The sequence below is a fragment of the Ostrinia furnacalis genome, unplaced genomic scaffold (assembly GCF_004193835.3).
Source record: "Ostrinia furnacalis isolate ACB-3 unplaced genomic scaffold, ASM419383v2 OfSCF1318, whole genome shotgun sequence".
In the NCBI taxonomy this organism is placed as follows: domain Eukaryota; kingdom Metazoa; phylum Arthropoda; class Insecta; order Lepidoptera; family Crambidae; genus Ostrinia; species Ostrinia furnacalis.
The window spans coordinates 566291-580691 of NW_021131557.1; the positions used below are offsets into that span (position 1 = coordinate 566291).

Genomic DNA, 14401 nt, shown 5'->3' on the forward strand with positions numbered 1-14401 from the left:
CGAGGTCGCATTCATGACGATGGTATAAATAACGGCGTGAATTGTTAATTATTGTAGGGGTGATAAAATGTTTGGGAATTTTTCACACTTGTATTGACTTTTCGCTAATTTTGTATACTAACGTCCACATGGTGGACTCAATGTAAGCAGGTAGGCGCTGGATGCTCTGCTACCAACCGGCCATTCTGGAAATCACTGGGCAGGCCTATGTTCAGCTGTAGACGTCCTGTGGCTGAAATGATGATGAAGTAGCTATAATAACTTCCTTTATTAATTAAATAAATCGTTCTCTACTTGGGTTGTTTGGAAGAGATCGCTTCCATGCGATAAGACCGCCTAAATTGAACGAATTTGATTCCTAAATTTCGTTCGTTTCAACTTAATGCCGACCACTGCTGGACAAAGGCCTTAAGGATTTATACAACGACCGGTCCTGCGTTGCCCGCATCCAGGTGAGGCCCGCGTTCACTAAATCGTCGGTCCACCGAGTAACTTTTTTGGTACTTTATTAAAGTGCCTGTTTTGGGGGGTACATAAAGATTAATATTTCTTTCTTACCGGTCATTTCACTCCTAAACCATAGCAAAAATTTTGATTGATGATAATATAGAAATAGATTGCCCTGAAAAAGGACATGGGCTATTTTTATCGCGAAAATAAAACGAAAGTGGGTGAAACTTTGTACGGGGATCCATCATTTCCCCAGTAAGGAAACTCATCCTAATTATAGGCTTGGTACTTATGGTAAGAAATAAAATATTTTAGGGGAAGACCCACGTTCGTTCGTTCGTTTCAGCCAAATGACGTCCACTGCTGGACAAAGGCCTCCTCCAAGGCTTTCCACAATGCACGGTCCTGCGCTGCCCGCATCCAGGCTCTTCCCGCGACCTTTACGAGATCGTCGGTCCACCTAGTAGGAGGCCTGCCCACGCTCCGTCTTCCAGCCCGTGGTCGCCACTCGAGAACTTTTCTGCCCCAACGGCCATCGTCTCTACGAGCTATGTGCCCCGCCCACTGCCACTTGGTTTTAGCAATTCTGCGAGCTATGTCGGTCACTTTGGTTCTCCTGCGGATCTCCTCATTTCTGATTCGATCACGCAGGGAAACTCCAAGCATGGCCCGCTCCATCGCCCTTTGGGTGACCTTGAGCCTTCTTATGAGGCCCATAGTAAGCGTCCACGTTTCGGATGGGAAGACCCACACAATATAAAAAGACTAGCTAGCCCGGCTAACTTCGAACTCCTCTTAAGTTCTTTTAATTAATCGGCGATCTTCTGATTAAGAGCGGGTCCAATGACAGTTTAACTTGCCCCGGGTCAAACTTGACCTTCACTGGTTGGGTTTTTATTGGCGGTCAAGCTGTAGATCCTGGCTAAACAGGAGTTGCGGGGGTGGGAACGAGAGGTGGGAATAGTCCCGTTAGCTCTACCGGCAGATTTCATATCGCAAAAAAATACGCCTATGTTCATCTAGAGGATTCTAATGGTGAAAGAATTTTCAAATCAGTCCAGTAGTTTTGGAGCCTATTAACCGTAACCGTAACCTAACCCAATAGTTCACTTGAATTGTAATCTCTAAATAGGTTAAGACTTACTGTAATTTTGGAGCGAATAAATAACTTTATTATTATTATATTATTATTATTAAATATTTTATATAAGCCGTGTGGTGACGGCAGAGTAGAATACATTTGTCACCAACCCCTACTCTTCCCGCGGGTGTCGTAAGAGGCGACTTAGGGACTACACATCAAACAGAGAATGGGCAGCAGCGTTCTCTGAAAAACATCAATCTTTTAAACTGCGATCTCCAACCCGCCTGCCTAGCGTGGAGATTATGGCAAAACCCTCCACTATAGTGGAGGAGGCTCACAGTCCAGCAGTGGACTGTAAAGGGCTGTTGATGATTATTATTTAATTCAAACAAACAAATCAATCAGTCATCAAACCTCTTTATAATATTAGTGAAGACTGACCAAAATTCATCATAGATGAGGCCGCGGCTTGAAATAATATAAGGTAGGTATAGATCTAGTACATGGTATAACTGTGTCAGTACCTGAGGTATGGGGGCGGCAGGGGAGGGTGTTTTTGTGCTTTTAAACGTCAGCGAGACTTCAGGTCGCGTTCAGATTTTTTTTTAATGGCAACCAAACCTCTCTGGAAGGTTTATTTCTGCCAATGTCGAGTGAAAATTGACATAGTTATCAATAGAACGTGAGTGTTTCAGTTCTATTGATTTTTCATGGATTCCGTGGAGTTAAGATGCCCGTAAGCAGGTTTCAAGACGCCCACCGGGTCCAAAGCAGGTTGTTCATACGACAACCCACTCGACACTCGATGCGCGCTCAAATTCGAAGTATTTCAATGTTTTTTTTATAATTTATCACTTCACTGCACTTTAGAACACAAAATAACACCAAATTTGTACACTAAAGCCCATTAAATAATAAATTGAAACCATTAAAACAGATCGACCGTGCTTCCCGTTCAACTACCCTCCACGGAATCCTGAGTTAAGCGCTAGATCTATAGTTTTACTTTTCTGGGTTTAAAATTGAAAGTGTAAGGTATAGATTACTTAACATACACTCGGCATCAAATAAATCGCACCTCCCGCAACAAGCACTTCTCAAACGTATGCATCCCCACTTCCCGCCAACATTGGTTGCATTTGAAAGCCTAGTTCTAACCTTCATTTCATTAAAGGAAAGGTTTTTATCCCAAAAATGTGTTTTTAGAAGGATCCAGAGTCACTTCTTCAAAAAATAGGTAGTTACGCTTGAGCTAACTTTTATGGCTATAAAACTGTTAAGTTGTGATTAATCGCTATCCATCTGTTAAAGAGGACACGTGTGATCATTATTTGGTTTTATAGGTAACCATAAAATTTGGTCTAATTGATCCCAGAGGTGAGCCCAAAGTGAGGTCTGTTCCGAACCCATTTTAGCGCCATCTACCTATATTAGTATAAAACAAATGTTTGTAAAGCGCCATCTATAATTCATCTTGCTTTATAAGAACTAACAATACAATTAACAGTTTACGAAATGATTTAAACAAGGAATCATAGATGGCGCTACGCGCGTCCGTCCGTGCTGTGCACGAGTGCGACCATTGTACCATTCTCTCTCGAACCAATGTAAAAGCAACATCTACTGCGTGTAGTACAAATACAACTTTACAAAAACCGGCTCCAGAGTTTTTCTCCGCAACAAATTTTGGTGACCCCTGTGCTCTACGTGGTGCCTGCGTGCGACGCCCGACGGCGATGCGTGGATATTTCATGCAATTTTCGACGCCGCCGTCCGCCGATTGCGCCGCCGGAAGAAAAACGTGCACGTGCACCACGTGCAACCAAGACCACGCCAACACGACTTCGAGCTTCTGAAGGAGAGTGAGCTGGTTCCATCGTGCGACGCCCGGGGGCGACGCTTGGATATTTTCATCAATTTTTCGACGCCGCCGGAAGATAAAGTGTGCATAACCTCTACGTGCAACCACGTGCAACCAAGGCCACGCCAAGACGACTTCGAACTTCTAAAGGAGAGTGAGCTGGTTCCTTTTATTATTTCACAACAAACCCTCTATCTTACTTACTTACAATTTCTAACCAAATTTTACACAATTTTTCAAAATGACGTCACAAGACAAAACTTTTCCCAACGACATTGTTCAACTTTCACGCAGTAGAGCAGCATTTAAGGGTAAACTTACCCAATTCACCAATTTCATGGATAATTTAGCAACTCCATTATCTCCAGATGATATTTTAAACCTTGAGTTTCGCATAGAAAATGTTACATCAACTTATGAGAAATTTGACACAATTCAGATGCAATTAGAGTGCCTGTCCGAGGACACCAGTTCTCAACTCCTCGAACGTGAAAAGTTCGAGGAGCTTTACTTTGAGAGCCTAGCCAAGGCCAAAGGCCTGGTTATGGCCTTTAGAAACGACAATGATGAACCTGAAGCCAAACCATCTCATAGTAGTGAATGTATTGACTCCATTAAATTTCCAGAAATTGCATTACCCAGTTTTAGCGGTGACTTTAGGGAATGGCTTGAATTTAGGGAGACATTCGATGCCTTAATAAATCAGAGTTCATTAAAATCAATACAAAAGTTTAAATATCTTCGCAGTTGTCTGAAGGACGGAGCTCTCGAGGTTGTCAATTCGATAGAATACACATCTGATGGTTACCAAATGGCGTGGAGGCTGTTGTGTGAACGCTACAACAACCCTCGCTTACTAGTTTCAAATCACCTTCGATCTCTCTTTGAAATACCATCTATTTCATCTGAAAATGCCAAGTCACTTAGAGCATTAATTGATAATATAAACAAACATCTGCGATCACTTCACACACTTAACATTCCCATTGATGATTGGGACTTAATTATCATTTATTTCATGTCGAACAAATTACCTTCCTCGCTGCAACGATCATGGGAGGAAAACCAAAGCTCAAATGTACTACCTTCGTTGCAGGACTTCAAAAACTTTATACGGAGGCGAGCTGACATTCTCGACAACTTGAATGTCACTAAACCTGGGGGCCCAGAGGCACGGAAAAGTTTGGTAACCACATCCTCAAAGCCAATTGTAAATCCTTCGTGTCCGCAGTGTAAAGGTAGGCACTATCTTAACCAATGTAACAATTTCTTGGCTCTGAATGCAAGGGAACGCTATAGGGCCATCTATTTCATCTGAAAATGCCAAGTCACTTAGAGCATTAATTGATAATATAAACAAACATCTGCGATCACTTCACACACTTAACATTCCCATTGATGATTGGGACTTAATTATCATTTATTTCATGTCGAACAAATTACCTTCCTCGCTGCAACGATCATGGGAGGAAAACCAAAGCTCAAATGTACTACCTTCGTTGCAGGACTTCAAAAACTTTATACGGAGGCGAGCTGACATTCTCGACAACTTGAATGTCACTAAACCTGGGGGCCCAGAGGCACGGAAAAGTTTGGTAACCACATCCTCAAAGCCAATTGTAAATCCTTCGTGTCCGCAGTGTAAAGGTAGGCACTATCTTAACCAATGTAACAATTTCTTGGCTCTGAATGCAAGGGAACGCTATAGGGCTGTAAAGTCATTTCATTTGTGTACAAACTGCCTAGGCAACAATCACAATGTGAGCAATTGTCGCTCTTCGCACTGCAAGTACTGTAAAGGTAAGCACAACACACTGTTACATATTGACAGCGTGACTCCTTCTACAATGCATGTTGCACAACCAATTTCAAGTACCTCGCTGCACTCTCACCAAACCAATAAATCAAATAACCAAGTGCCAGTGAGGGAACATGTACAGCCAGCAGCAAATGCAGGTTCAATCAATACTCATACACATAATAATGCGGTCACCGCACCAACCAAAAATCAAAAAATTGTATTTTTGTCTACAGCAATGGTCCGAGCATACGACTCGCGACATCAAACCCACAACTTGAGAGTCTTACTAGATAGTGGCTCACAATCCAATTTTATTTCAGAAAAGGCCTTTCAATTGTTGAAATTAGCCAAACGAAATGTCAATATGGAAGTGATAGGTTTCAATGATACTTCAACCAAAATAAAAGAATATTGTAACCTCAATATTGAGTCAAATGATAGACAATTTCAAACAAAGCTGACTTGTTTAATTGTGCCACAAATTTGTAATCTACCAAATTATAATTCACCAAAAATAACTCAACTCTTGAACATTCCAGCTCACATCAAATTGGCAGACGAGAACTTCTCTTCAGCGGGTGAGGTTGACCTACTCATTGGCGCCGAGCTATTTTACAACTTATTGTGCTTTGGAAGGCATAGTCTGGGAGAGGGCTGTCCTATATTACAAAAGACAAAGCTGGGCTGGATAGTATCAGGGTCTTTAGCAAGTCCCATACAGGTACGATGCAATTTATCATTAAAAACTCAATTAAAACATTTCTGGGAAATGGAGGAATGTGGTGACAATCCATTCACTCCCCATAATGATCAAGTGTCCTATGATGACAAAGTATGTGAGAAGGTGTTCATGACACACACTCGCAATGCTGAGGGCAACTTTGTAATACAATTACCATTCAAATTTCCTATTAGTAATTTGGGTCAATCTAAGCACATTGCCCAACAACGATTCCATTCATTAGAACGAAAATTTTCAAAAAACGATGAGTTTAAGCAAATGTATATTCAATTTATGAGAGAATTTGAACAAACAGGGCGCATGGAGAAATGTACTTCCTCTGACGTCCCGCTTAATTTCTTACCACATCATGCTGTTGTCAACCTAGAGAAGTCTACCACACCCCTGAGAGTAGTTTTCGATGCTTCTTGTCCAACTTCGTCCGGGTATTCTCTGAATGATATTTTGCACAAGGGCACAATCAAACAGGATACACTAAATCACATTTTATTACGTTTTCGATTGCACAAATATGTAATTAACGCCGACATACGTAAAATGTTTTGTTGCATACACATAAATGCTGATCAACAACCTCTGCAATGCATTCTGTGGAGGGAGGAGCCTCACCATGAGCTTCAAACTTTCAAATTAACAACACTCAGCTTTGGGCTGAAACCTGCGCCGCACATTGCAACACGCTGCTTACTGCATTTGGCACAAGAAACTCGCACTGCTTTGCAACAACTTCCAGATGCAGCACGGTCTTCAGCCGAGTTGCCGGTAGCAGCCGCAGCGGCCGCAGCGATCGAGGAGCAGTTCTACGCTGATGACCTACTTCTCTCAGGTGACGATGAGCACAGAATCACGCAGGTCGCCCTGGAGGTAGACAGAGTCCTGCGCACAGCCAACTTTCATCTACGTAAGTGGAAAACTAATTCATCACAAATTCAACAAGCACTACCTACACAAACAGAAAGTACAACATCACAAAGCGTCCAACTCGGACAACCAGGGGATAGCTTGCACAAAATATTAGGACTTCAATGGTCAAACCAAAACGACAATTTGAATTATTCAATTAATTTGCAACCTATACCAAACAATGTAACAAAACGAGTTATTTTATCTCGAGTTTCAAGTATCTTCGACCCTTTGGGTCTATTAGGCCCATGCCTAATTCTTGCCAAATGCTTCATTCAACGACTATGGGTGGACGGGTCGGATTGGGACCAACCTATTTCACAAACTCTTTTAAAAGATTGGTTAACATTTTACAATGGACTTCAATACCTAAGATTATTACAGATTCCCAGAGTAGTTACAATAAGCAATTATATAACTTTCCAATTACATGGGTTTGCAGACAGCTCCACACAAGCTTACGGGGCGGCCATTTATGTGCTTACAACCAATGCACAAGGCCAAACTCTAGTTCGATTATTATTTTCAAAAACACGAGTAGCACCACTAAAAACTCAAACTATACCCCGCCTCGAATTGAGTGCGGCGTTATTGTTGGCAGTCAATATGAAGGATTTGCAGTCATCACTCAAAGTCCCTATAAACGACATTCAATACTGGTCCGACTCGACTATCACGTTAGCGTGGATAAAGACAGAACCTCACAAGCTAAATACATTTGTAGCCAACAGAGTTACCAAGATTCAAGCTCTAACAGACAAGTCCAAATGGCGCTGGGTTCCTAGTAATGAAAACCCAGCAGATTTGCTTTCAAGGGGGGTTTTACCTGACAAATTAGTTAACTGCACAACTACCTCTAAGTTTTGGTTTGAAGGTCCAACATTTTTGAGTAAACCACAAGGTGAGTGGCCTCAAAATAAACAGCAAACCCAAGAATTAATTGAGCTAAAGGCAAAACATTCCCCATGCAAAACATTATGCAACACAACACAAAATAGGGCTAACGATAACACATTCATAAACAATTTAATTTCAAGGTGGTCCAGTGACACGAAACTATTTCGTATATTTGCACTCGTACTAAGGTTTTTACACAACTGCAAAAATAAAACCCACAAAATTACAGGGCCAATTTCATGCCAAGAGCAAAGGCAAGCTGCCAATAAACTAATAATATTTACACAAATAGAATCATTTCCTAACGAATACAAACTTCTTAAAAATAACTCACAATTACCTAAAACCTCAAAACTTTTGAGTCTTAAACCATTTATGGATAATGATCTTATAAGGGTGGGAGGACGTCTCAGTCAATCACACTACGAATTTGACAAAAAACACCCCATCATACTACACAGCAATCACACATTAACCAAACTAATTATGAGGAACGAGCACGTCCGCCTCATGCATGCAGGACCCCAGCTGCTGCTGTCTAGCATGAAGGAGCAGTACTGGCCTATCAAGGGTAAGCTTTTAGCCAATAACATTTTTAGAGAATGCGTACCTTGCTTCAGAGCCAAGCCACATACACCGACGCCTATTATGGGCGACCTACCAGGTCACAGAGTGCAACCGGCGCCGCCATTTTACACTGTGGCACTAGACTATGCAGGTCCATTTCTACTCAAAGACAGGCAGGGGCGTGGTTGCAAAACTTACAAGTCCTATATTGCCATTTTTATATGTTCTTCAACGAAGGCCGTACATATTGAACTTGTTACAGGTCTAGAAACTCACAGCTTCCTGTCAGCGTTCAGAAGGTTCATAGCTAGACGCGGGAAGCCACGAGTGGTGGTGAGCGACAACGGCACCACCTTTCGGGGTGCTGACAGGGAGTTAAGGGAGCTATACGATTTTCTTAACACGAACTCTAACGAATTGACAACTTCGTGCACCGAGCAAGGTATCGAATGGAAGTTTGTACCTAGTTACTCACCTCACATGAATGGTTTGGCAGAGGGCGCTGTCAAAAGTTGTAAATATCATCTTAAGCGTGTCCTAAAACAAAGTCTACTTACCTATGAAGGTTTCTCAACAATTTTAATTCAGATAGAGGGCATCCTTAACAGCAGACCTTTATGTCCCATTCCTTTTTCCGATTCCGAAATATTCCAAGTCCTTACACCAGCTCACTTCCTAATAGGAAGAACTCCAGTGGCACTGCCGGATTACCAATACGACGAAGTCCCAACCAACCGACTTAAATACTTTCAACAACTCCAACAGATCTACCAATCTTTCTGGAAGGGCTTCTCAAGAGACTACGTGGGGCTACTCCAACAACGAGGCAAGTGGCAGAGCTCCAAGGGACCCACGCTGGCAGCGGGCTCCGTAGTTCTCATCAAGGACAAGCACACTCCACCATGCCAGTGGAGACTGGCAAGGATCATCGAGACACACCCCGGGGGCGACGGCGTGACTCGCGTTGCCACACTGAGGACATCCCAGGGCTCCAACATCAAGCTGTCCTTCCCGAGGATTTGTCCTCTACCAATATTAGATAATAATTAACTTACTTAAATAACATTATGTATTAACCTTTCTTGTATCTTATTTATCATTGAAAATAACTTAAAATATCTAGAGTATCATACTATTATATTATAACCATTTTGCCTGTAACCAAATCTAACTTAGACTCATATTTCATATTGTGTTATACTTGTTTCAAGCAAATGTATCTTAAACTCATACAGTATAATTTCATATTATTAGATAGTACTTAACTGTATTGCATTAGTTAGTACATTATCATTAATGCCAATATTTATTTGTGAAACTTCAATAAATGCTTAAGTTGTGTGGGTTTCATTGAAATACCAGAGTAGGTACATAGATAGGTAGGTAACTTATTTCAAACAAATTAACAATACACAAGTAATTTAGATTTCAATTTATTGTAGCAATTAAACCTAATAATGTAAACACTTAACTTAGTAGGTACACTCAATTAATACACTTTAAATACAACAATTTAAATACTTAAAATTTAATTATTTAACTATTTCAAGGGGGGAGCATGTTCCGAACCCATTTTAGCGCCATCTACCTATATTAGTATAAATCAAATGTTTGTAAAGCGCCATCTATAATTCATCTTGCTTTATAAGAACTAACAATACAATTAACAGTTTACAAAATGATTTAAACAAAGAATCATAGATGGCGCTACGCGCGTCCGTCCGTGCTGTGCACGAGTGCGACCATTGTACCATTCTCTCTCGAACCAATGTAAAAGCAACATCTACTGCGTGTAGTACAAATACAACTTTACCAAACCGGCTCCAGAGTTTTTCTCCGCAACATAGCTACAACAAAAAGCTTCAAGTCTTGGAACTTACTTCTTGCAAATCATGCTAATTAAAAAAAAATTAAGTTCAGCCGTAATTGAAACTGGCATTTACGTCTTTGTGTTTTGGGAAGAGAGTATTCGAGTGTGAACCATGGAAAATCGACAATAAGGCGCGTTCGCGTGAGTTGCCTAAAGTTTAGGCAAAAAGCGAACGGTCGCACAGTGGTCTGAAAATGAAGGTCCCATACCATAGAAACTTAATGTCAGAAATTAATAAATAAAAATATGTATTGTGTTTAGTATACCTCCCTTTGTTTTACTAATATAGTATGAAGGGTATGAGTAGCTCCATGTGTGAGAAAAAAAATATTTTTTTTTTGTATGGAAAAAAACACTTAAAGTGGATTTTTTTTAAACTGAATAGAACTGAAGGGCTGGTACTCACATGAGCTATTGCACCATACACGGCAATCAAGATGACATACAATTCTTGTGCCTTTGGGTGCCGCTTTGCATGTACCAAGCTTTGGAAATTTAGAATTTTCGGTAGGTGATCTTTCAAGTCTTTGATGTTATTTTATGAAGTTATTAACCGCTTTCAATACGAGAATAGTATGTAAATTAAGACTCATATAACTAGGAATATACTAGGGACATTTTGAAAATAATTTTTATTTTGAGAAATATAAAAAAATAAAAAGTTTAATCATTGAATGAAGTTACCAACCACTTGGTAACTGACATTGTTATTAGTTACTAACCTGCTAATGACGTTTTAATGAAAATAATAGAAATCAATATTGATTAAATAAATAACTTAAAAATCGAACTGCCTAATAGGCCAGTAGAATTACATTTGAAATCGGAAATAATTCCTACAAAAGATTTTATTGTTTTAATGGCTTAATTTGTTACCCATTAAGACTATCCTAAATTTCGACTTCGACGGAGTTGTGCTTAAGTGGTGGGGGACCCCGAAAGGGGCGTTTTTTCGGTTTTACGGTTATATCTCGTAAAGGACTTACCCTATCGAAAACTGGTCTCCATGACGGTTGAAGGGCATTTAATCCTGCATTAAATAAGACCAAATTCATATGTATTGGACAAACCGTTCTCGTGCTTATCTTCGAAAAAGTACAAAATGTACGTATAATTATTGACCTTCTCTACGTACAATGGCTCGTCACTCGCAGGCTCCCAAGCCTTGTAAAAGGCCAACTCAACCAGCTTAACAGGGTTAAGCTGGTTGAGTCAATGCTTAAGAGCTGGATGCACCTATCCTTGTTCGTCCCAGTCGTCCCTAACTGCGGTTACTGCACCTCTTTCTTGCACTCTCCTGAACGACTCTGTGTTTCCATACCAGGCATCGATTAGGCAACGTATCGAATGGCTGGGACGAACAAGATATAGGCGCATCCAGCTCGTAAGCCTTGACAGGGTTACACTGGTTGAGGCGGTCATTTTCAAAACTTGGAATCCTGCGGGTATCGAGCCTTTGGACGTGGAGAGGATCATTAATTATACATATTATGTACATTTTGTACTTTTTCGAAGATAAGAACGAGGACAGTTTGTCCAAAACATATAAATTTGGTCTTATTAAATTCAGGATTAAATGCTCTTCAACCGTCATGAAGACCAGTTTTCGATAGGGTAAGTCCTTTACGCGTCCGAAAAATGCCCCTTTCGGGGGCCCCTACCACTTAAGCACAACTCCGTCGACGTCGAAAATTTAGGATAGTTAAATGGGTTACGAATGAAGCCATTAAAACAATAATATCTTTTGTATGAATTATTTCCGATTTTAAATGTAATTCTTCTGGCCTATTAGGCAGTTCGATTTTTTAAGTTGTTTATTTAATCAATATTGATTTCTATTATTTTCATTAAAACGTCATTAGCAGGTTAGTAACTAATAACAATGTCAGTTACCAACTGGTTGGTAACTTCATTCAATGATTAAACGTTTTATTTTTTTATATTTTCAAAATAAAAAATATTTAAAAATATCCCTAGTATATTCCTAGTTATATGAGTATTAATTTACATACTATTCTCGTATTGAAAGCGGTTAATAACTTCATAAAATAACATCAAAGACTTGAAAGATCACCTACCGAAAATTCTAAATTTCCAAAGCTTGGTACATGCAAAGCGGCACCCAAAGGCACAAGAATTGTATGTCATCTTGATCGCCGTGTATGGTGCAATAGCTCATGGGAGTACAAGCCCTTCAGTTCTATTCAGTTTAAAAAAAATCGACTTTAAGTGTTTTTTTCCATACAAAAAATAATTAAATATTTTTTTTCTCACACATGAAGCTACTCATACCCTTCGTACTATATTAGTAAAACAAAGGGAGGTATACTAAACACAATACATATTTTTATTTATTAATTTCTGACATTAAGTTTCTATGGTATGGGACCTTCATTTTCAGACCACCGTGGGTCGGGGGGTCGCCAAAATTTTTTCCATACGGTCGTGTCATGAATAAGGTTGAAAAACACTGCCCTAAACAATGTAGCGAATTAAATAATTATTTGAATAAACTACGAATACTGAAGGGTCCCGTATAAAATTATTTTGTTTTAACACGGACTCAAATTTATTGAGAAAAAATCCTCTTTCTTTAATTTGTTTCATAAGATTAAGGTAACAATGACCATAAAACCAATGCGTTATGTCGTTTTATTACAAATAACGTAACGTAGCGGTGGCTTCTCAGAGTTGTGTACAAACAGTGTAATTTAATGTATGGGATCGCAATAAAGCAAATTGGCTCTGCCTGAGATTGTTGTAACAATGGGTTGCACTTCCCTCGGAACAACCAACTTATTGTGTATCTTCTTCAATCAATTTCAGTCTTATGACCATAGTTTTAAGGATATGAGAACTGCATTGTTGTTGGTGTTGAAGATGCGTGTTTACGGAACCGCATCTGAATCTGAGGCGCTGTGTCAACAAAAATGATTGGATATAGGCCTAGAGACAAGCCTATATCCAATCATTTTTTTTTTAATTTCTTATATCTTGATGATGTATTTCGTTTGCTTTAAAAGAGATAATGTTGATTTTTCCGTTTTGTTTTTTCTTATTATGAAACACTACGCAATGTTTACTCATATTTTTTGCGTAAAAGCTTTTTGTTTTTAAATATTATTTATCCTTCTATAAGTTTTAGGAATTTATTTTACAAACATCTTAGTGTTCTTATTGGATGGTACCCATGACAGTAAAAAACTGATGTCATGTCCTTATTGCCAAGCCTTCAATTTCTTGTACCTGGCTGGTTAAAATTTATTCAACTTATTTAAAAACAAAACGGTTTATCTTTATAATGCATTACAAGGTAGAGGCCGTGACCTCTTTTATTTTAACTGATGCGGGCTTCATATCGTAGGTAACGTTACTAACATTTATTAAATGGAGCAAAACTTAAGTAGGTGTTAGTGACGCTATTTGTCTATCAAATATGGCAACAACATACTTAAATTGATTTTTTTTTAGTTTGGTACTGCATGTTGTTGTGTTGACCTCAATGTCATCTAATGAGAAGTCACTTATTAATTTATTTATTTTAAATCTTTATTTGCACAGAAAAATTATGTTTTTGTTGACCTCAATGCCATCTTATAACAAGTGACTTATTAGTTTATTTCTATTAAATCTTTGCACTTTGTACACAAAAATAATATTTATGCCCTTGCTTAAAATTATCCTTACGATTTAGGTATGTCCTGTTTCTGAGATTTTAGCTTGATCGTGCTCATTTTCTAATGAAAAGTGCTACTTAAATAGCTCCGAAGTACCGGTTATACATTTAACTTAATCCTTTTTCCTTAAAAGTTCTTACCATACAAAAAAAATATAATATTATGGCAATTACACTCACATTTATATCTGAAGACAGCACAAGCAGGGACATTATCCCCTCGCCTACAACAAAGACGGCGGATGTTCAAAGCAGTTATGATAGGGATTGATGGAAATACTACCATTACCTAACTAAGGGGGGGTTACCGTCGGCCGGGAAAACACTCTCAGTTTCAACCACGAACGTAGTGGGCGCGCGCGTCTTACGTAACAACCGCGCAGCCGACTCGCCCGCATCTAAACGACATACTTTTTTCTTAACTACCAAACAGACTATTAACCAGTGATTAAAACTGCTAACCTTTTTTTAATAACTCTAAGTTAGAATTAAAAATTGCTAAATTAACCGACGGTTAAGCCTGCCGAACTGAAAGTTCCTAAAAAATAGT

The 14401-nt window shown here is 39.3% G+C and overlaps 1 protein-coding gene across 14 annotated transcripts; it reads left to right on the plus strand.

Annotated features, from left to right (window-relative positions):
• Positions 1-3573: 3573 nt before the first annotated feature.
• Positions 3574-10126, plus strand: LOC114352315 (uncharacterized). 14 transcript variants are annotated; one of them, XR_003655850.1, is made up of 5 exons: positions 3574-4306; positions 4716-5042; positions 5736-5917; positions 8568-8747; positions 9071-9245. XR_003655850.1 is itself a non-coding variant. In XM_028303879.1 (3 exons), exons 1-3 carry the CDS (start codon positions 3637-3639, stop codon positions 9353-9355), a joined length of 3582 nt encoding a protein of 1193 aa, XP_028159680.1. In that variant the 5' UTR covers positions 3574-3636; the 3' UTR covers positions 9356-10126. The 14 variants fall into 14 exon arrangements, 11 of the variants coding, with proteins under 11 accessions (XP_028159680.1, XP_028159681.1, XP_028159678.1 ...); XR_003655849.1 differs by having other exon boundaries at positions 4716-5917; XR_003655848.1 differs by lacking the exon at positions 8568-8747 and adding an exon at positions 6672-6764 and having other exon boundaries at positions 4716-5917; positions 9071-9151.
• The last annotated feature ends 4275 nt before the right edge of the window (positions 10127-14401 follow it).

Coding starts and splice junctions, on each gene's coding strand:
- LOC114352315 (XM_028303874.1), top strand. CDS start 3,637: ATGACGTCACAAGACAAAACTTTTCCCAACGACATTGTTCAACTTTCA. Junction 4,683..5,091: donor TTCTTGGCTCTGAATGCAAG/GGAACGCTATAG, acceptor TCTGAATGCAAG/GGAACGCTATAGGGCTGTAA.